Below are 22,060 nucleotides of genomic sequence, written 5' to 3' on the forward strand. Positions count from 1 at the left end.
CAAAGTGCTGAATACATCTCTACATATATAAATGACAAATTCCTAAAAGTAAAATTGTTAACAGATCAAAAAAAAAAAACAGGCATGTTTTTATACACATTGACACATTAAAATATTTATTCTAGTCTATAGAAAAGAAAGTGACAAGAATAGGAAGGGAAAAGAAAGAAAGAGTGGAGTGGCTTGGTTTATTATAATTTTTTATTCTTAAAGATGTTATGATGGTGATTTCCCTACAATGAAATATACTGTCATGATTATAAAATGCAGAAAGCACTGTCAAATTAGAAAATGACCTCAAGTTAAGCAAAACTTGGAATGATCATATATGAAACTAGAAAAATTATAATGTTTTATCCATGGTTCCCAACACTGGCTGCTCATTAGAATAATATGGGAAGCATTTTTAAGAGGCAGAAGTTGTAGAATTATCCCAGATGAACTGAGTAAGGATATCTGGGACTACTGTCCAAGAATTAGCTCTTATAAAAACCCCTCAAGTGATTCTGATATACAGGCAGGGTAGCAAACTTCTGCCAGAGTCTAAAAAATAGAATGAGCATTCAACATGTTATGGAAACTTTTTTTACATTTTAAAATTTATTTTATAAAGTTCAGGATTCTTTTTTTCATTTATACAAATGTATAGGGTCCATGTGCAATTTTGTTACATGTATAGATTGTGTAGTGGCCAAGTCAGGGCTTCTAGGGTATCCAACACCTGAATAAAGTACACCGTATCCAATAAGTAATTTCTCATTTCCACCTCCTACCATCCCTTCACCATTCCAAGTATCCACTGTCCATCATTCCCCTCTCTACATCCATGTGTCGACAATTTTTTAACACCCACTTCTGAGTGAGAACTTGCACTACTTGACTTTCAGTGCCTGCCATGTTTCACATAAGATAATGACCTCTAGTTCCATCTGTTTTGCTGCAAAAGACATGATTGGATTATGTTTATGGCTGAATAGTACTTCATGGTATATAAACACCACGTTTTCTTTATCCATCCATCCATTGATGGATATTTAAGTTGATTCCGTATCTTTGTAACTCTGACTTGTGCTGCAATAAACATTCAGGTACAGGTGCCTTTTTGATATAATGACTTCTGTTTCTTTGGGTAGATACCCCACTAGTGAGAATGCTGGATTGAACAGTAGCTCTACTTTTAGTTCCTCAAGGAATCTCCATACTGTTTTCCATAGAGGTTGTACTAATTTATATCCCAACCAACAATGTATAAGTGTTTCTTTCTCACTGCATCCATGCCAACATCTATTGTTATCGTTGTTGTTTTATATTTTTAATAATAGCTATTCTTACTGGAGTGAGGTGGTAACTTCATTGTGGTTTTAATTTGATTTCCCTGATGATTAGTGATGTTGAGCATTTTTTCATGTGGCCATTTGTACATCTTCTTTTGGAAAAACTCTGTTCATGTCTTTTGCCCAATTTTTAACGGGGTTATTTGGTTTTTTCTTGATGACTTGAGTCTTTATAAGTTTCTGAATATTAGCCTTTATAGTTTCTGAATATGTATAGTTTGCAAATACTTTCTCCTATTCCATAGGTTGTCTATTTACTCTGTTATTTCCCTTGCTGTTCAGAAACTTTTTAATTTAATTAAGTCTCATTTATTTATTTTCGTTGTTGCTGTATTTGCTTTTGGGGTCTTATAAATTCTTTGCCTAGGACAATGTCTAGAGGAGTTTTTTTATGGTTTCAGGTCTTATATTTAGGTCTTTAATCCAACTTAAGTTAATTTTTGTATATGATCAGAGATAAGGATCCAGTTTCATTCTTCTCCATGTAGCTATCCAATTTTCCCAGTACCATTTATTGAACAGAGCATCCTTTCTTCAGTGTATGTTTTTGTCTGCTTTGTCAAAAATCAGTTGGTCACAGCTATATGGTTTTATTTTGGGGTTCTCTATTCTGTTCCATTGGTCTGTCTCTACCTTTATACCAGTACCATGCTGTTTTGGTTACTATAGCCTTGTATAATTTGAAGACAGGTAATGTGATGCCTCCAGATTTGTTCTTTCTGTTTAAGATTGCTTTGGATATTTATGGTCTTCTTTGGTTCCATATGAAGTTTAGGATTATTTTTTTCTAGATCCATGAAAACTGATGCTGGTATTTTGATGGGAATTGCATTGAATCTATAAATCACTTTGGGCATTATGGACATTTTAATGATGTTGATTCTTCCAATCCATGAGCATGGGATAATTTTCAATTTTTTGGTCTCATCTGTGAATTCTTTTATAAGTGTTTTGTAGTTCTCCTTGTAGAGATCTTTCATCTCCTTGGTTAAGTATATTCTTACATATTTTATTTTCTTTGCAGCTATTGTAAATGGTATTGAGTTCTTGATTGGATTCTGAGTTAGACTGTTATTAGTATATAGAAACGCTACTGATTTGTGTACATTGACTTTGTAACCTGAGACTTTGCTTAATTTATTTATCAATTCTAGGAGTCTCTTGGTAGAGTCTTTAGGGTTTTCTAGATACAAGATCATGTCAGCAAACAGGGATAGGCCTTCTCTTTCCCAATTTGGATGCCCTTTATTTCTTTTCTTGCCTGATTGCTGTGGCTAGTACTTCCAGTATTAAGTTGAATAGAAGTGGTGACAGTGGATGCTCTTGTCCTGTTTCAGTTCTGGGGGGAAATGCTTTCAATTTTTCCCTATTGAGTATGATGTTGGCTGTGGATTTGTCATATACAGCTTTTACTATTTTGAGGTATGTTCCTTCTATGCCTAGTTTGTTGAGGGTTTTTACCATGAAGGAGTGCTGGATTTTATCAAATGCTTTTTCTGCATCTACTTAGATGATCATATAACCTTTGTTTTTACTTCTGTTTATGTGGTAAATCACATTTATTGGTTTGTGTATATTAAACCATGCTTGCATCCCTGGGATGAAACACAGGGATAATTATGGTGGATTGTCTTTTTGATGTGTTGTTGAATTTGGTTTGCTAGTATTTTTTTGAGGAATTTTGCATCTATGTTCATAAAAGTTATTGGTCTGTAGTTTTTTTGGTTTCAAAAAACCAAAAAAAACCTTTCCTGGCTTTGGTATCAAGGTGATACTGGCTTCACAGACTGAGTTAGGGTGGGCTCCCTCCTTCTTGATGTTATGGTACAGTTTCAGTAGAATGGGTGCCAGTTCTTCTTTGTAGGTCTTGTAGAACTTAGCTGTGAATCCTTCTGGGATAGGGTCTTATTCTGTTGGGAGATTTTTTTATTAGCATTTCAATTGAAATTTGTTGCTGGAGAATTGTTTTGTTTTTTTGGTAGTGTCATATTTCCTTGGTTTTTCATGTCTCTTTTGTCCTTCCATTGATATCTGTGCATCTAGTAAGCACTCTTTTCTCCCATTTTTTTTTTTTTGAAATTGCTTTCATAGGAGATGAGTTTTGACTGAAAATTTATATATATATTGTTGGTTGAATAGGATGTTTTGGCTTTCATTTGGGCTGCCTGCAGTAGTGCTATCCCTGTGTGATTTCTTCAGCAGTCTACAGGGTCAGTGATATTTATGATTTCCTTGGTTGCTGAGGATACAGTTATTAGTGAAGTTTTGCTGGGGACTTGGACACCAGCTATAGAGTCTTTGGGCTGCCATGGTGGCAGTGGTGAATGAAGTGTGTCTGTTCTTAGACCCCAGAGTGGCTATGCTGTCACTGGTATTAGTTGCTACTGGAGGACTAATTCTTGGGACTCCAGCTGGCTTTCTCAGATGCTGATAGTGGCAGCAATGGGCTGGGCATGTGGATGGGTTCCCAGGCCCCTGAGTAGCTGATGTGATATACGTGATGGCAGTAGAAGTGGTGGAGTAACCCACTGGAACCCAACGAGTCCATGCTGGTGTTGGTGGCATCTATGACAGGTTGGGTGGGCTGGTTCCCTGGGTGTTAGCTGTGGTAGTATTAGCAGGTTTGGTCAGCCCAACCTCAGACCCTGGGAGGAGTGAACAGGTGCTAATGATGATTGGGCAACTTCTATGCCCTTGGATGGCATACTTGAGTACTGGAGAGGTGGGTTTGTGCCAACAGACTTGTCCTCAGGTCTGCCAGTAGTACCTTCAGGCACTGGCTGTGACAGGAAGAGGTGAGGTGGTCTCCAGGTCACTGCTGGAATGCTCAGGTGTGTGCAGTGGTGGCAGCACTGTGGGCCTGCCACCAGAGACTGTAGAACCCCTTTCACCTGGGGCAATGTGGGCAGGTAGCTGTGGAATGTGTAGCCTGCCCATGCCTTGCTCTTATAGCAGGCTGCAGCAGATTTGTGGGATTTATCCTAGGGGTGCATGGGAGTGCCTGGTTTCTCCTTTCTCTCCTTTGCCCAGCGGTGACTTGAATAGTGTCAGCTCAAGTCCTGCCCAAAGGCAGGGCACAGACCCCTGGCACCTAACTCTCAAAATGAAGCAAGCCACAGGAAAGGGAGTGCCCCTCTCTGGTGGAGCAGTGTATGCAAGAAGCAGTGGGGAGTACAGTCTAGTCATTCCATGGTCTCACGGCAGCCCAGAGCAGGGTAGCGGAGATTGTCCTAGGGGTGTGTGGGAATACCCAATCTCCTATCTCCTCCTTGACCCAGCATCAGCAGTGTCAATAACCATCAATCCAGTCTCAGGGCAGGATGTAGATCCCCAGCAGCTAGGCTTTCAGAATGGCACCAAGCTGAAGCTGCTCTGGGCTTGGATACCTATGGGACTCCATATGAGTTCCCTTTCTGGAGCAAAGTCTCTGCACAATCTTTAGGCAGCTACCTATGTTTAGATCCAAGGCCTGTGTGGATCAAGGTTGTCTCCCACAGCCAAGATCAGAAAAGCCCATGGTAGGAGTGTGGAGCCCTGAGGATCTCTTTCTTATCCTTTCCCTGTGTCTAGGAGCTTCTCCCTGCTCCTAGATGGTCACCAGCTGAGCAAGCATCCGACTTCCCTCTTCTTACTCACCTTCAGTACTTCCTGTCACTACTTTGTGAACACCAGCATTCTCTCTTAGACAATCTGTTCAGAGTGTGACTACTTCTTTTCTGTTGAAGAGACATACACTAGCCAGTCAATCTTGACTTTTATCCCTTTATTTTTATTTTATATCCTTTTTAAATAGGAAAAATGTCAATTTAGTCTGATAAAATTCCATATTCTATTTAATTAGGAAAAGTTGTTAAATGTTCAGTAAAATTTACATAGAGAAATGTAATGAGTCCCTGGAAAAAGATTCTATCAGAGTAATTTAAAAAGAAAAAAAGGTTAAAAGAATTCATGACAGACCAAGGCAAATCCATAATCCTTTCCAGCTGATATGGTAAGTTATAAAAAAGACATGAAAAAGCATACCTTTATGGGAAATGGGAATATATAAGTTCATAACCTCTACATCATAATTTACTTTCTCGTATCTAACATCAAACATACACACAAACATGGTCACTCTGATATAACTATAGTATTTAATACAGTTCTGAAAATATGCTGGTCATTCTTAGTAATTTGACAAAATGCTAAGTAGTCTCAAAAAGGTGACACCACATTTGTCAATAAATAGAAATACAATAAATAGAAAACTTTAATACCTCAAATTGTCATAACAAAACTTTTATAAGTACTGAATTCTACTTGTTTTAATTCCTAATATTTCTTTGAGTTTATTCTGAGGAGGAAGAAATAATTTGTCCATTCAGACCTGATTCTATTAAGCCAAGTCAACTGCAATTAAATGGCTAATATAGCCAATTAAGGCTAAATGCTCTCCTAGTTTCATTCCCAAACTATCTTCCATTCTATCAATCTTTGCATTAATGCTAACACTTGAATGTGTTTCTAATTTTTTATGCCCAGATACCTAGCATGCTCAAATACCTAGAGGAAGAAATATCTCCCTGATTCTAATGAAAAGAAGTAAATTTCCCTTTGTTATATAATAAAGAAGAATTATATGAACTATATTTTTAAAAGAGAAATAACATAGTTTCAGGACTTACTTGGCATTTTTACTTTTTTTGTGGTTTTAATTGATTAGATTTTTAAATATTATAGAAACTATTTTTACTCTAAAAAATGATGAAATATTTAATTTTTCTACTTAAATATAAAGCTACCCTTAACTTCACATATACCCTCCCTCAAAAGTAACCACACTTATTTCTTTTAAGAACTATTTCAAGAACTATTCTCCAGATCTTATGTATGTACATATTTGTATTTTTTTTTTTTGAGACAGAGTCTCACTTTGTTGCCCGGGCTAGAGTGAGTGCCGTGGCATCAGCCTAGCTCACAGCAACCTCAAACTCCTGGGCTTAAGCGATCCTACTGCCTCAGCCTCCCAAGTAGCTGGGACTACAGGCATGTGCCACCATGCCCACCTAATTTTTTCCATATATATATTTAGTTGTCCAGATAATTTATTTCTATTTTTAGTAGAGATGGGGTCTCGCTCAGGCTGGTCTCGAACTCCTGACCTTGAGCGATCCACCCGCCTCGGCCTCCCAGAGGGCTAGGATTACAGGCGTGAGCCACCGTGCCCGGCCTGTATTTTTAAATATAAATATAGTAGTTGCTATTTTTCAACTTTTTGCAATTATGGTTCTGTGTCTTAGAGATCTTTCCCTGCTCATGCATATCAAGTCACGTCAGTTCTATTAACTCTGCGTAGAATTCCATAGAATTAATCTAGCAGTTTACTTGACTAATTCCCTCTTAAGAGGTCTGAGTTGTTTTCAATTTTTTTGGCTAGTACAAACAATATTGTAATATATATTATTGCACACTTATCACTTCATGTATTTGAGTATGTATGTATGCCTCTAGGAATGATAGCTAGAAGTAGAAATGCTGGGTAAAAGGGTTTGTACATTTTTTATTTTAATAGAGAATTCTGTATTGCCCTCTAAAAGCAGATTATTCTAATTTATACTTCCACCTGCAGTGTATAAGACCACCAATTTCTCCATTTATTAGCCAACAATGGATATTAATAATCATTCATTTTTTTCAAATCTAAAGGACAAAGAGAGTTTTCGTAATATAGTTTTAATTTACATGTCTCTATTAGTGAGGTTTTATTGACTATTTGTATTTCCTTTTATTAGAAAACCTTGTTCATATCAAATACTCATTTTATATTTGATTGACTTATTTATATTGATTTGGTGGAGATTTTGACATATTCTATATATTAACATATAACATATGTTATATATGTTGCAACCATTTTCCTGCATTTCTCACATGTCTTTTAACTGTATCTTTTATCATACAGACATTTAAATTTTTTATATTACCTGCATCTTATGTCTTACTGAATAAAAGCTTGTCTATCCCAAGTTTTTAAACAAAATCTCCCATATTTGTCTAATATATTTAATGTTTTACTCCTTATATTTAAAAATATATTCCATCTGGAATATTTTGTGTGTTTGTGTTTGTGAATGATGAGATGGAAGATTCTAACTTTATTTTCTGTCTAAGTGGTTAGCCAATCACTCTGACAACATTTATTTAATTGTTCATCTTTTTGGCATTGACCTGAAATGGCCTTTCATTTAATCCTAATTCATATATGTACACATGAATCTATTCTTGGGATCTATATGAATTCTTGCCAATTACATTGCCTTATGGCCTGTTTTACTGTCTTATGGAACAATTTCTCCTCATTGTTCTTCATCCTTCAATAGTGGCTCCCCTCTGGGAATATGTCTTCTTTTAATTTTCTTCAGTGAAGCTTTATAGTATTTTTTACCTGAGTTTTGAACATTTCTAGTTGGTTTTTGTAAGCCTTTTGAAATTTTCAGGCAGATGATTATATCACCTGCAAATATTGACAATGCTGTCTTTAATATTAAAAATGCATTTGGTTTTCTTTACTTTTACATTAGCTCTAGGAAAAATGTCAAATAGTAGTAGTAATACCAGACAGCATTTTCTTGTTATGACTTTTGACAATACTGAAGTACAAATCTGGTCATCAAATGTGGAAGAAAATAAAATTATTTTTATCAAGGCTTTCTTCTAGCTGTAGGTTCTAGGACACCATCATCTATTCTTCATAAACCCTAAGGGATCTGTGAACAAAGTAGTAAGCGGGCATGACATTTTTGTCACTGAGTGAGGGGCTACCCACTCAAAAATCAAATATAAAGAGAGATGCAGAAGATCCTATTTCTAAGGCAGGTATTGGGAGTCTATGTAGACAACTGAGCTGAGGGAAAGGAGTTGGGGTTCAGTCCTAGAGAGAATGAGTTATCAATTGCAAGTTCATGCAAGGACCTTCTATTTATTTTAATTTTTATTTAATAAGAAAAATAGGCTTTACAAATACTTATATGAAATTGACACTGTAATCCTCCTTCAGACCATATGTAAGCTGGTCATATGTTTTAAATGGGATATGAGGTTTCCTGCTGAAAAGGTGGGAGGTACCATAACTAAGAGGGTTTCACAAAGGTGCCCTTCAGTTATTCATTTACCTTTTTTTTTTCTTTGAGAAAGAGTCTCACTCTGTTGCCCAGACTGGAGTGCCGTGGCGTCAGCCTAGCTCACAGCAACCTCAAACTCCTGGGCTCAAGCAATCCTCCTGCCTCAGCCTCCCGAGTAGCTGGGACTACAGGCATGTACCACTATGCCTGGCTAATTTTTTCTATATATATTTTTAGTTGTCCATATAATTTCTTTCTATTTTTAGTAGGGATGGGGTCTCGCTCTTGCTCAGGCTGGTCTCGAACTCCTGAGCTCAAACGATCCACCGTCCTCAGCCTCCCAGAGTGCTAGGATTACAGGTGTCAGCCATCATGCCTGGCCTATTCATTTACCTTTACCATATTGCAATATACGGTTACATTTGACTAAACAGGTATAGATTATATTAGTTACATTGAACAAAATTAAATCACTTTAAAAAATTTCTACAAAGAAACAGTAATACTTGACAAAACTATACAATATAAATAATGTAAATAAATAAATTGTGAGAGACATGAAAGTGGAACTTGATTACTGTTAATTGCCTGGGATTTTGTCCATCCTGAAACCAACGAAGAAAGTACTCTAAGTTTGTGACACTACATCAATGGAAAGCTTATGAAAATCCATTATGATAGTCTATTATAAAATGTTAAAGGGATTAAAAGATTACTTTTAAATGGCAGATAAAGTTTTCAGATTTTCTGAGGAAGTTGGGTCTCATGATGGATAATACTCAGAAGGTAAATTAACACTAAGAATATGTCATTATTACTTAATAGTGATACTCATTTTCAACTGCATCTAACTTAAACCTCTTGGTATTTTAGATTTGACACATTTTTATCCAGGTTAATAGAATTTAAAACACAGATTATAAAATGCCTATTCTTTCCAAATCAGATTCTTATTGTTCCTACTACCTTTTATCCAACACTTTGTTGGTTTTCAAAATTACTGCCAAATACAGAAGATGCAAATGACAAAGAGGAAGAGAATGTGGTCACAAGAATGCTAGAGTCTTTGAAGGGGTTTCTATATAATCACACGTAGGTAGCCCACACTTTGTAAATTATAGACATTGACAAATGCAAAGCTATGCTAAGTGCAACATTTGCTTTACTTGACTTCTGCTTTTAATTTTCTATTTCATAACTTAGTTAACATATTGAACTAGAGTATTCAGAAGAATACCAAAAAATTAAATTATAGAAATCAGAAAACATGGAATGGTTATTTAAAATTATACAGCCTTCAGGAGTTGTACATTCATTCAAGACTATGATCATGAGTGGTTATGGACACTTAATTTTCAATCAGACAGCTGCACCACTTTTTACTAGAGAATTTAATTAATTTAGTTAACCACTCTAAATCTCTAGTCCCTTATCTGAAGACCACAAGAGTACTACTTATTTCCCTATATTGAGCTCCTACGACAATATACTGTACACTTTAGATACTCAATGAATATTTTTGAATAAATAAATGACTTTAGACATTAAGTCAAACATACATTGAGTTCCTGTTAAATATTAGGCACTGATTTAAGGATTATGGACAAAAGATGAACAAGAAAAAAATCCCTGTTCTTGAGTTTACAAACAGAAACAGAGATAAAGCCAAGTTCCATGAAATAATTGATATATGTAACACAATGTGATAATCGTTATAATGTATATACAAATGCCTAGGAAAACACAAATGAGAAAACAATTTGGGGGGAAAGGAAGGCTCCATGAAAGACGCATGGAGCAGCTGGCATTTGAACTGAGCCTGAGAGGATAAGTAGGAAGGAGTTCACTGTGGAGGGGTAGAGGAGCAAAGGGGCACGTAAGAAGAGGAAAGTACATGTTCACAGACATGAAAGTGTACAAGTGCAAAGCATGTACAAAGATATTGAACTGTTAAACATAGGTAGAACACTTTTTAAGGGAAGCAAAAGTGGCAGCAGATGAGGCTAAAAAAACCTCAGAAGGGGCTAGGCACAGTGGCTCACCCCTGTTATCTCAGCACTTTGGGAGGCCGAGGTAAGTGGATCACTTTAGCCCAGGTATTCTAGACCAGCCTGGGCAACATATTGATACCTCATCTCTACAAAAAATAAAAATTAGCTGGGCATGGTGGCATGTGCCTGTAGTCCTAGCTACTCAAGAGGCTTATACATGAGGATTGCTTGGGCCTAAGAGTTTGAGGCTGCAGTAAACTATAACCGTACCACTGCACTCTAGCCTGGGTGACAAAGCAAGACCCTGTCTCTAAAAAATAAAAATAATAAATAAATTAATAAACCTTAGAAGGCCCTTATTTCCCATATTAGGTTAATAGAAATTATCCTGGAGGCAAAAAGGAGCCATTGCCTGTTTAAAACCAAGAGCATCACAAAAATCAGATAACTTATTTCATAGTTTCTAAGGCACACATTATTACATTTTAGCATCTAAGCAATCACAATGTGTCTTCCAACTGATGGACCTCCTAAAATCATGATGTACTTGTCATTGCCTGTTTATGAATGGACTTGGTGAGTTAAAGTGTAAGCTCACTGAAAAGTGTGGTTGTTTTCTCATGCTGACTGAACAACCACCACTAAAACATTTCAAAAACCCTGATAATTTCTCAATTGCCCTCAGGGTCACTCTTCCATTTTTTTGGATAATAGATCCTGGCTTCTGCTGACATAGCTAATTTCTTTATCAGTTGGTCTTTGGCCACATCCTTCGTGTTCTCTCCTGAACATGCTTTCTCATTCTTTACACTATGAATAGGCTAAGAATTTTCCAAATTTTTAAGTACAGGTTTCCTTTTGATTAACAATTCTGTCTTTCTCTTTTCTTGTACTTTAATATGAGCAATCAAGAGGAGTCAAATCATGCTTCAACACTTTGCTTGCATGTTTCCTCAGCCAAATATCCAGTTTCATCACTCACAGTTCTACCTTCCACAAAACAATAGAATATAAGCACAATTCAGCCAAGTTCTTTGTCACCTGATAACAAGGATGGCCTTTCCACCATTGCTTAACAACATGTTCCTCATTTCTGAGAATGTCCTTCCATCAGATGGCCTTTACTGTCCATGTTTCTCCCAATATTCTCTTCAGAATTACTTGGATATTCTCTAAGAAAATTGGAGATTTGTCTATAACACTATTCTTTCTGGGCCCTCACCAGAATCTGTTCACAGCAATGTAGGCTTTTTATAGCATGACCCTCAAAACTCTTTGAGCCTCTACATATTGCCCAGTCCTAAAGCCACTTTCACATTTTTAGGAATTTGTTACAGCAGCATCTCTACTTCTTAGTACTAATTTCCTATCTTAGTATGTTCAGACTGCTGTAACAAAATATGATAACTGGGGGGCTTATAAACCAGAGCAATTTCTCATAGTTCTGGAGAATGTGAAATTGAAGGTTAAGGTGCTGGCAGATTCAGTGTCCGGTGAGACCCGTTCTCTAGTTCATGATGGCTGTTCTTTTGCTGTGTCCTCACATGGTAGAAGGTGTCTGGAGTCTCTCTTGGACTTCTTCTATAAAGGCATTGTTATATACGTCCTTATGCTAACTTTAAACTTAGTGTGTTCCTGGTTTTTTGGTTCATTGACATGTATAGTTAGGTTGCTTGAGGTCTTCCTTCTTTTTTAATATAGGAATTTATCACTATAAAATTCTCTCTTAGTATTGCTTTTCTGCATCCCATAAGTTTTGTTTTGTTGTGTTTTTGATTGTTGTAAGATATTTTCAAATTTCCTTTTTTTGTTTTTACTTTTAGACCCATTGATTTTTTTTAATAGTGTGGTACTTAATTTCCACATATTTGTAAATTTTTCAGTTTTCCTTCTGCTATTGATTTCTAGTTTCATTCAATTTTGGTCAGAAAAGATACTTGGTGCAATTGTAATCTTTTAAAATTTGCTAAGATTTGGTTTGTGACCTAAAATGTGATCTATTCTGGAGAATGTTCCATGTGCTCTTGAGAAAAATGTGTATTCTGCTGCTGTTGGGTACAATGTTCTGTATATGTCTGTAAGGTCCTTAATGCATTTAACAAATGAAAGTTCTTAATTTTAATGTGGTTCAATTTATCAACACTTCTCTTTCCAATTAGTGCTTATTGTGCTTGTTTACAAAACTAATTTTACCTACCCCAAAGTAATAAAGAGATTTTACTACATTATCTTCTAGAATAGAAGCTTTGTTTTACATATCACAATTACATCTATACTCCACCTGGATTTGATGATGTTGTGTGGTAGTGGTCAAGTTTCATTCCCTCCCAGTCTGGCTATCCAATTGTCCCAGAACTATTTATTAAAAAGATCATTATTTTCCCATTGCTCTGAAATGTCACCTTTATTCTATATCGTGTCCATAATATGTGAGACTCTATTTCTGTATTCTCTATTCTGTTGCAATACTTATTTGCCTATTATTGTACCAAGTGCACTCTATTATCATTGGTATAGCTTTATAATATACTTTGATAACCAACAGAGTAAGTGTCATCTCCTTATTCTTCTTGGAAATTGCTTTGAAAATTGGTCCTTGGCACTTGCAAAGAAATTTTTGAATTAGCTCTTGAATTTCCACAAGGAAAAAAAAACAGCTAGTAATTTTATGATTGAGGTGATTCTATAGAACAACTTGGAGAGAACTGATATCTGTACAATATTGAGTCTTCTAATCCATGTACAGGCTATATATCCAATCTAGGTACATTTGATTCTTTTTTATATAATATTGTCAAATTTATCTTTTAAAATTTCATTTTGGTTGTTGTAGAGATAAAGAAAAAATTGATTTTTAAAATCTAGCAACCCTGCTAAATCCAATAGGTTATAGCTATATATCCTTGACTCATTTTGTGGTTTCATAAGGAAAATTTTCAATATTTTACTATTATATACAATAATTTCTGTAGTTTTGTTTGTTTTTAAGCTACCATCTTTCAAATTAAGGCAGTTCTCTTTCATTTCTAGTTTGAAAGAAGATTTTTTCCACAAATAGATGGCAAAGTTTTATAAATTAATTTTTCTGCATATATTCAGATGTTCTCATAGTTTTTCTTTTTATTCCATGATTGTGGTACACTCATGCATTGCTTAACAATGAGGATACATTCTGAGAAATACATCCTTAGGTGATGTTTGTCATTACACAAACCTTGAAAGTAAAGCCTATTATAACCCTAGGCTATATGATACAGCCCATTGCTCCTAGGCTACAAACCTGTACAGCATGTACTGAATATCACAGGCAATTGTAACACAATGGTATTTGTGCATCTGAACTTAGAAAAGGTACAGTAAAAACATGTACTATAATTTTATGGAACCACCATTGTATATGCAGTCTGTCATTGGCCAAAACATCATTATGTGGTGCATGACTGTATATTAAAAATGACTATGAATGGTAAACCAACCTCACATTTCTGGAACAAATCTAACTCAACTTTGATGTTTTGTCATTTTTACGGATTGTTCAATTCAGATTGAGACTGTTTTATGATATTTTGCATCCATAGTCCTGAAAGATTTTGGACTGTAATTTCCCTTTCATGAGTGTTTTTGGCAGATTTACATACTATCAAGGTTACATTGGTTTCATAAAATGAGTTGAGACATATTCCCTTAATTTCTATTTTCTGGAAGAATATGAAGAATTTGATTTGTGTAGTTTCTTCCTTAAATGTATACAATTCAACAGTGACTCATCTGTTCCTATAGTTTTCACAATTGATGTGTTTTTAGTTATGAGTTTTTCTTTGATATTGCACTATTCAGATTTTCTATTTCTTCTTGTATGATTTTGGTAAGTTGTGTTTTATAAGGAATTTTTCTATGTTACCTATATTTTCAAGTTTATTGCCATAAAGTTGTTTATATGATCCTATCATAATTTTAAATCTGTAGGATATGATCAGTTATTTAGGTATTCTCTCATTATTTCTCTTGACTGGTCTCACTGGGAATTTACCAGTTTTGTTTACCTTTTAGAAGGATCACCTTTTGCTTATCTTGATCTTCTCTATTTTATGTTTGTTTTCTACTTCATTAATTTCTTCTTTTAGGTGTTCTCTGTTCATTGTATTTAATTTACTATTCTTTTAACTTCTTGAGATAGATTCTTGGATCACTGATATTCGGTCTTCTCTAACACACACATTCAAATTATAATTTTCCCTCTAGGCCCTTGTCTGATTTTTGTATCATATTTTTGGTCATGTTTTTAATTATTCAGTTCAAAATATCCTTTATTAATTATAAATACTTATTTGATTCACAGGTTATTTTAAAAAGGTTTTTCTTAATATCTGGTTACATGGAAGTTTTTTACTTATCATTTTGTCTAGCTTAATTCTTATACGGTCTGTAAGTTTTTAACATTTTGTCATGTTTTGATATTTGTTTTATGATCCAGCATATGATCATTTTTGCAGAGGTTCGAAGAATACCTGATTTTGTATTTTGTAGATATTAGGTTCCATGTATATACCAATTAGATCAATTCTGTTATTTTTTTATTGTGGTAAAACATACATATAATGAAGTTTATCATTTTAGTAATTTTTTTAGTGTACCATTTATTGGCACTTAATATATTCATTTTGTTGTGCAATTATCACCACTATACATCTCCAACTTTTTCATCATTTACAACTGAAACTTTGTACCGATTAAATAATTTCCAATTCCCCGCTTTCCCTAGCTCCTGTAACTACTATTTCACTTTCTGTCTCTATGAATTCGATTATTGTAGGTACCATGTATCAGTGGAATCATGCAGTATTTGTCCTTTCATGACTGGCTTATTTAATTTAGCATTATGTTTTCATGGTTCATCCACGTCACAGCATGTGTAAGATTTCCTTCCTTTGTAAGGCTCAATAATATTATATTTTATGGATTTGCCACATTTATTTATCTATTTATCTGTTGACGTACATTTGGGCTACTTCCACTTTTTAACTACTGTGAATAATCCTGCTATGAACAGAGGTATACAAATATGTTTGTATCCTTCTTTCAATTCTTTTGGGTCTATATCCAGAAGTACAATTGCTAGATCATAGGGTCATTCTAAGTTAAATTGTTTGAGGAACTTCCATACTGTTTTCCACAGTGACTGCACCATTTTACATCCCACGAGCAACGCACAAAGATTCTGATTTCTCCACATCCTTGCCAACACTTATTATTTTCTGGTTTATGCTTTTGTTTTGATACTAGCCATACTGACAGGTGTGAGGTGGTATTGTTGTGGTTTTGAATTGCATTTCCCTAATGATTAATGATGTCAAGTATGTTTTCATGTGTTTATCAGGCATTTGTATATCTTCTGCGAAGAAATGTCTAATAAAGCCCTTTGCTCATTTTTTGAATCACTTTTTTGTTGTTGTTTAGTTGGAGTTCTTTATATATTTTGGATATTAATCCCTTATCAGATATATGATTTGCAAATATCTTCTCCCATTGTGTGAGCAGTCTTTTCACTCTGTTGATAGTGTCTTTTGATTCGCAGAAGTTTTTTGTTTGATGAAGTTCAATTCATCTATTTTTGCTTTTGTTGACTGTCTTTTATTGTCATATCCAAGAAACCATTGCCAAATTCAACGTCATGAAGTCTTTCCCCATGTTTTCTTCTAGGAGTGTTATAGTTTGGGGTTCTTCCATTTAAGTCTTTGGAGAATAATCTTTCTATTTCAACCACAAAATTCATTTTGAGTTACTTTTCTATGCAGTCTGAAGTAAGAGTCCAACTTTATTGTTTTGCATATGGATATCCAGTTTTCCCAACACTATCTGTTGAAAACATTGTCCTTTCCCCCATTGAACAGTCTTCATATCTTTGTCAAAAATCATTTGGCATGAGTTTATTTCTGGCCTCTCTATTCTATTCTATTAGTCTATATGCCAGCCAGTACCATACTGTTTTGATTACTGTGGCTTTGTAACAATTTTTGAAATCAGGAAGGAAGTGTGAGTCTTTCAGCTTTGTTGTTCTTTTTCAAGATTGCTTTCGCTATTCATGGACCCTTGAGATTCTATATTAATTTTAGGATCGGTATTTTCTGTTGTTGTTTTTAATAATAGCTATCTTAGTGGATGTGATGTTAATAGGTTTAATTCCAGTAATCCTTTTTCTTAGTGTATTTTTTTTCCTACTTATTCTAGCAGTTACTGAGGGATGTATGTTAAAATCTCCCACTACTTTAGGTTTGCTTCTTATTTCCACCAGGTTTTACTTAATATATTATGTGGCTCTTTCATTTGGGGCATACAAACAATTGTTTTATCTTCTGATGGAAGTAATACTTTTTTTCCTCAAAGTTTGCTTTGTTTCATGTTAATATAATTTACACTAGGCTACTTGTGTTTAGTATCTACATTATCAATATTTTCTGTCCCTTTAGTCTTTTCCATGTATCTTATAATCAGCATATAATTATTTTTTTCTTAACCCAATATGACATCTTTGTTCCAAGTAGTCCATTTACATTTATTGTAATTACCAATGTATTTGGTTTTAAACATACCCTATTTGCAAAACAAGTAAATGTCAGTGAATTCTACTTTTTTCTAAAATATCTTATTAAAACATCATGAGAAGTGATAAAAATGATTGATTAATGAAATTATGGGTTATAATATTTAATTTAAAAAAAATTTAGCCAAAGGAGACTTGAGACTGTCATAATCTAGAATGTGTATGGGAAAAAAACACACTATATTTAATTAACTCTTATCTAAAGGGACATATCATAAACACATCACATAAATATGCCTAATGCTACAGTTTATAGTTGATAATTTCCTTTTTGCTCTATAGTTTTCCTCTTCTGAAGAAAGAGTGAATAAACATGTTCCACAGTTTTTAAAAGGATGAAAATTCTTTATAACCTTTCAAACATTTGTTTTGTTGGTCATTTATTTTTACAATGCCAGGATTATGGAAGACTCTGGTAATTCACTTAATGTCAATATGCACAAAATTTTTCACTAGGCCTTTTCTCTTTTCCTTAACCCAAGCTATTAGTTTTACCCATGAAATCAAAGATACTCACATGCATTTCTCAATTGAGTTAGCACTCTCTAGAAAACCCTACTTGTCTTCTGCTTAGTTACACAGGAAAAAAAAAATTAATTCTCTTAGACTCTTTATACCATGTTTTGTACCTTTATAAGAAAATATTGACCAAAACATAAATTATAAATGTTCAAACTTAATGAGTAAAATACTTGTCAAAAATAATTACATATTAAGTGTAAATGTTATTGATAATTTCTGATCATATTTCTGTTGCTAATAAATTCTCAAAATACGAAGAGATTTGGATTGTAGATCTGGCCATTTCCATTTCCATCTAAACAGTACTAAGAATAAAAACTGAAAAATAATATTAGTAAAAGGATAATCTGGCTTCTGAAACTCCATTATTTCGTTTTGAGCAGTGACGATAGTTATTATACTCAACATATCAATGGTTTTCTCAATGTATACTTATGCATTTCTAGGCAGTAATAGTTGTCTTTTCTCTGACCTTTAAACTTATCTAACATAGGTATTTGAACATTTCTCATTTGAGATAGTAAATACATTGAATAGTCAGGAAAACAAAAGGAAACATTTTTCAAATAGAAGATTTGGATTATTCCAGAAAAAGGATTGGTGGGTGGGGAGATGAGGTAAGAATTCCTCTTGCAACTTCTGACCATAATATTTAGGTAGCAATCCATTTTATTAAAAATATTTCAGAGAACAATCTGATGATAGTTTTGGATGGTCTTTGGAGAAAAACCTTTTTTCCAAGCACAAAAGGAATATGTGGCTTTGAATTCTACAATGCAACATTTGATGTTGAGATAGTGATGATACCTTACTGGTATATATTCCAAAAAAAATTATGACTCAATGTATTCTGATTATATTTCTTACTCAGACATGTCGGATTTCCTTGCAAACGTGTTTTCATTAAGGACAAACATGTAAGAGCTAGATCCATAATTCTCAAACTGAGGTCAGAGAATTTTTCTGGGGTTCCTCAATTCTCTGAGAATTTTAAAATTTTTAAAATATTGATGGTAGTCTAAGAAATTAAATATTGTAAAATAATAATCAGGGTAACCTGAATGAAAACCTTATAAATGCATATAGATATCCAATTTCAGTGCCTGAGTTGGCAGTGTATAAGAGTGGTAGAAAATAGGTTAAGCTAAAGTAATAAGGTCCTTTCAAAAAATGTTAAGGAGTCACTTTAGGAGTTTAAGAGAAGCATAATGATAATATTTATAGTTCTTAAAGAGTAGTTTGAAGTGAGTATAAAGAATAAGTTGGAAGCAAAAAAATTTTTCAAAAGAAAGATTGGAAACTAAACTATTGTAATAGTTCAGATAGCTAAGGGGTATAACCCCTTAGAATCCATGAAACTAGGTGAACAGATCTGACTATGGGATGAGAGGGAGGGAATTACTACAGCCAAAAAGTAATGGTACAGAATGACTGTCAAGAGAAAATATTAATAATTTCAGTGACTAAATCAAAAACATATTTTGGGGGGACTTTCAAGAATCAATTGAGTACTTATTCATAGATAATTCATAATCTCTACTCTCAGAAATTAAGTCGAGTTTTGTAATTAGTAGAAAGTGTATTAGTCAGAGTTTTGCCGGGAAGAACCAATGGGATGGAGACATATGTATATAAATAGAACGGCTCATGTGATCAGGGAGGCTAAGGCCTGTAATCTCTAGTCCATAAGCAAGAGATTCAGGAAAGCTGGTGGTATAATTCAGTTTAAGTCCAAAGGTTTAAAAACCAGGAGAGCAAATGGCTTAAATTCCAGTGAAAGGGCAGAAGACTGATGTCCCAGCTCAAATGTTCAAAGAGATAGTAAATTCTCCCTCCACCTTTTGGTTCTATTCAGGCCTTCAAGGGATAGCAAGATGCCCACCCATAACAGGAAGGACAGTTTGCTTTACTCAGTTCTACTAATTCAAATACTAATCTTATCCAAAAATACTCTTAAAGACACCACAGAAATGATGTTTAAACAAATATCTGGGCACCCTGTTCTGCACACAGTCCAGATGATACATAACATTAACCATTACACTAAGTCAAAGATTTCACTTTTATATTGTGTGAGTTGCATAATGGGTTTGGAAAATTTCATTCTCTTTGCTACATAACCTCGCTGAAAAATGTAGCTTAATTTCTTTTAAAGATATTACTGAAATTGAATGTCATCCTTCGTTATCACATTTTTTGTACCTTTCCTCTGAAAAGTTGGCTTTGTCTTCTTGGTTTTTATAATGTAGATGAAAGCCTCAAAATAGAATTATTTCTTTCTCTCTTCCCATTTTACATAGGAAAAAAAGTTTATTTTCTTTATACGTACATATAGTTTAAATTGATTATTAAACTACTATAACACTATTGATCAATAGCAATATATAACCAATTATAATGATTAAAAAATACCAAAAGAAAGCTTTTATTGGAAATGTATGTCAAAAATAAATGGATAGGGCCTTCCCACCCCCATCCCCAATAAGGTCATGTATCCAGAAATGAATATTACTTATTACTAGGAAGAAACAAGGTTCAGGCTAATTCTATTTTTACATTTTGTATTCACCCATTCCAAATATTTGACAGTGGAAATATTTCTGGTTACATCAATAATCATTTTTTTAAACTCCTGAATTATATACCAAAAGTCACACAGGGGTATGGCATTAAAAATTATTCTTAATGATCCCCTGATAACTCAATGTGGTCCTTCTGTAACATTTTCAAAAGCAACTGAAAATCACCAGTTTTGCAAAATTAACTGCCCCATCATTAGAATCATTCACTTTCTAACCACTATTGGGATGTAGGTGGTATTAACGGTATTGCTTTATTTGTAGAGTGAGAGTCAATTACTAAAGAGGAAAGCAGAAAGGTGTCTAGTTCAGCACTCTCCGAGGGGGGGGCAGGTATGAGGGAAAGAGGGAAGAAAGACTACATATGCCCAGACACCAGATTTTTCATTTTTGGTAATAGTCCTGAATTTGCATTTATCTCTGCCACTATGACAGTTCCCTTACCCTAAAGATCTTACCCTGGGCATGTGATATGCGAGAAGAGAGGAAGAATGCTTCTAAAACAATGGATGAAATGACATTAAAGCTGATAATAATACGAAAAGACAGACACTGCTCTTTCAACTTAGTGGTTTTAACATCTTAAGTTCTGTTTTGCTGACAGTGAAGAGCCACATCTATCTAGGGTCTACCAGAACAAAGTACTCAGAATATAGAACATAGAAACAAAAAACATGATCCCTAGGGTGATATGATTTTAATCAAATTAAATTAATATATAGTTTAAATCACTAACCTGAAATTCACTTTAAAATTTTTCCTCAAAAATTACATTCTTATTGTAAATATTCTTTATAGCTCAGAAATAGACTACAGCACTTGTTTTTAAAAGTTTTTTCATTGTTTTTACATGCTGCCTAATTAAACAAAAATAAGATTTGAAGTCACTCTAAAGATGGATTGCCTAAAAATAACAGAAACAGGCTGATCCACAGTCATGAGTTGTACCAGGGCCCATATTCTTTGTTCAGGTATTGCCTTAAAATCCACCCTACTCTGGTGAAGAGGAAACCTCCAGTCAACATCATATCGTTCAGGAGCCCCGTCCCAGATCCAGAACATCTGAACCTTGGTGAGAGGGTTGGGGGAGGTGGAAAAAGATGGTGAAGGAGCTTTTTGTAATATATCTTTATTTTTTAGTCACAACAACCTGTAAACAGGACACTTAAAAAGGTACCTGGTGTCAAGAGTGTTCAATTCAGTCCAAAATGGCCATTCTGTGACAAGTATATATTTTTTAAAGCAGTGAATTGTTTTGAAAATTTCAGGTTGTGTTTGTAGCCACAGAAAATGTAACAATGATTTAAAAGAAAAGAAAAAATACTGTCCCAAACTTGGCCTGGGAAAGAACTTTTTGGTAATGTAATTCACAAATCCCTCTTGGGGAAAAAAAACGTCTAGGCAATCTTATAATAAACTTCAATGGACTAAAGATGCTCTGAAAAACCAACCACTCACCTAACCAGCTGGCTACCAGTTATCATTATTAGTTAAGACTCTCAATTTTTTTCTGTTATTTAGTTTAACGCTGATTATCTAACCATCCTTTTATTCCTATAAAATGTCCCTAACACCTTATCTTTTAATTGATTTAGCAGAGGTCTTTTCCTTTGCAGCAAGCTTTTAACAAAACACATGATTATAACTAAGCTGTGCGACAAGTTTTCTCTAACAATTTATTTTATTTGCTAAAGTTAATTCAAGCAGATGCATCTAAGTGGGCAGAAAGTGACTATGTCTAGCTAAATGCAATGAATATCTGGATTATATTTCATCATAACCTAGCAGGGGTTCAACACTCAAAAAGAAAAATTAAAATAATAAAACATACATTCTGGTCAAAAAAAAACTTTGTGAATAAACCCATCTTTTTTAAATAGTTATAATCGGGAGGTGTGTATTTTGAAACAAAAATAGACTCTCTTACCAG

The 22,060-nt window shown here is 34.3% G+C and overlaps 1 protein-coding gene across 1 annotated transcript in view; it reads right to left on the reverse strand.

The window, feature by feature from the left end:
* The window catches only part of ZCWPW2 (zinc finger CW-type and PWWP domain containing 2), a 117,251-nt gene extending 98,825 nt beyond the window's left edge, over nt 1–18,426 (reverse strand). Inside the window, exon 1 of the mRNA XM_045558603.1 lies at nt 18,419–18,426. Within this exon, the coding sequence (XP_045414559.1) occupies nt 18,419–18,426 (8 nt within the window). The remainder of the gene's footprint in view (nt 1–18,418) is intronic.
* Between the last annotated feature and the right edge of the window lie 3,634 nt (nt 18,427–22,060).

The sequence above is a fragment of the Lemur catta genome, chromosome 1, assembly GCF_020740605.2.
Source record: "Lemur catta isolate mLemCat1 chromosome 1, mLemCat1.pri, whole genome shotgun sequence".
In the NCBI taxonomy this organism is placed as follows: Eukaryota; Metazoa; Chordata; class Mammalia; order Primates; family Lemuridae; genus Lemur; species Lemur catta.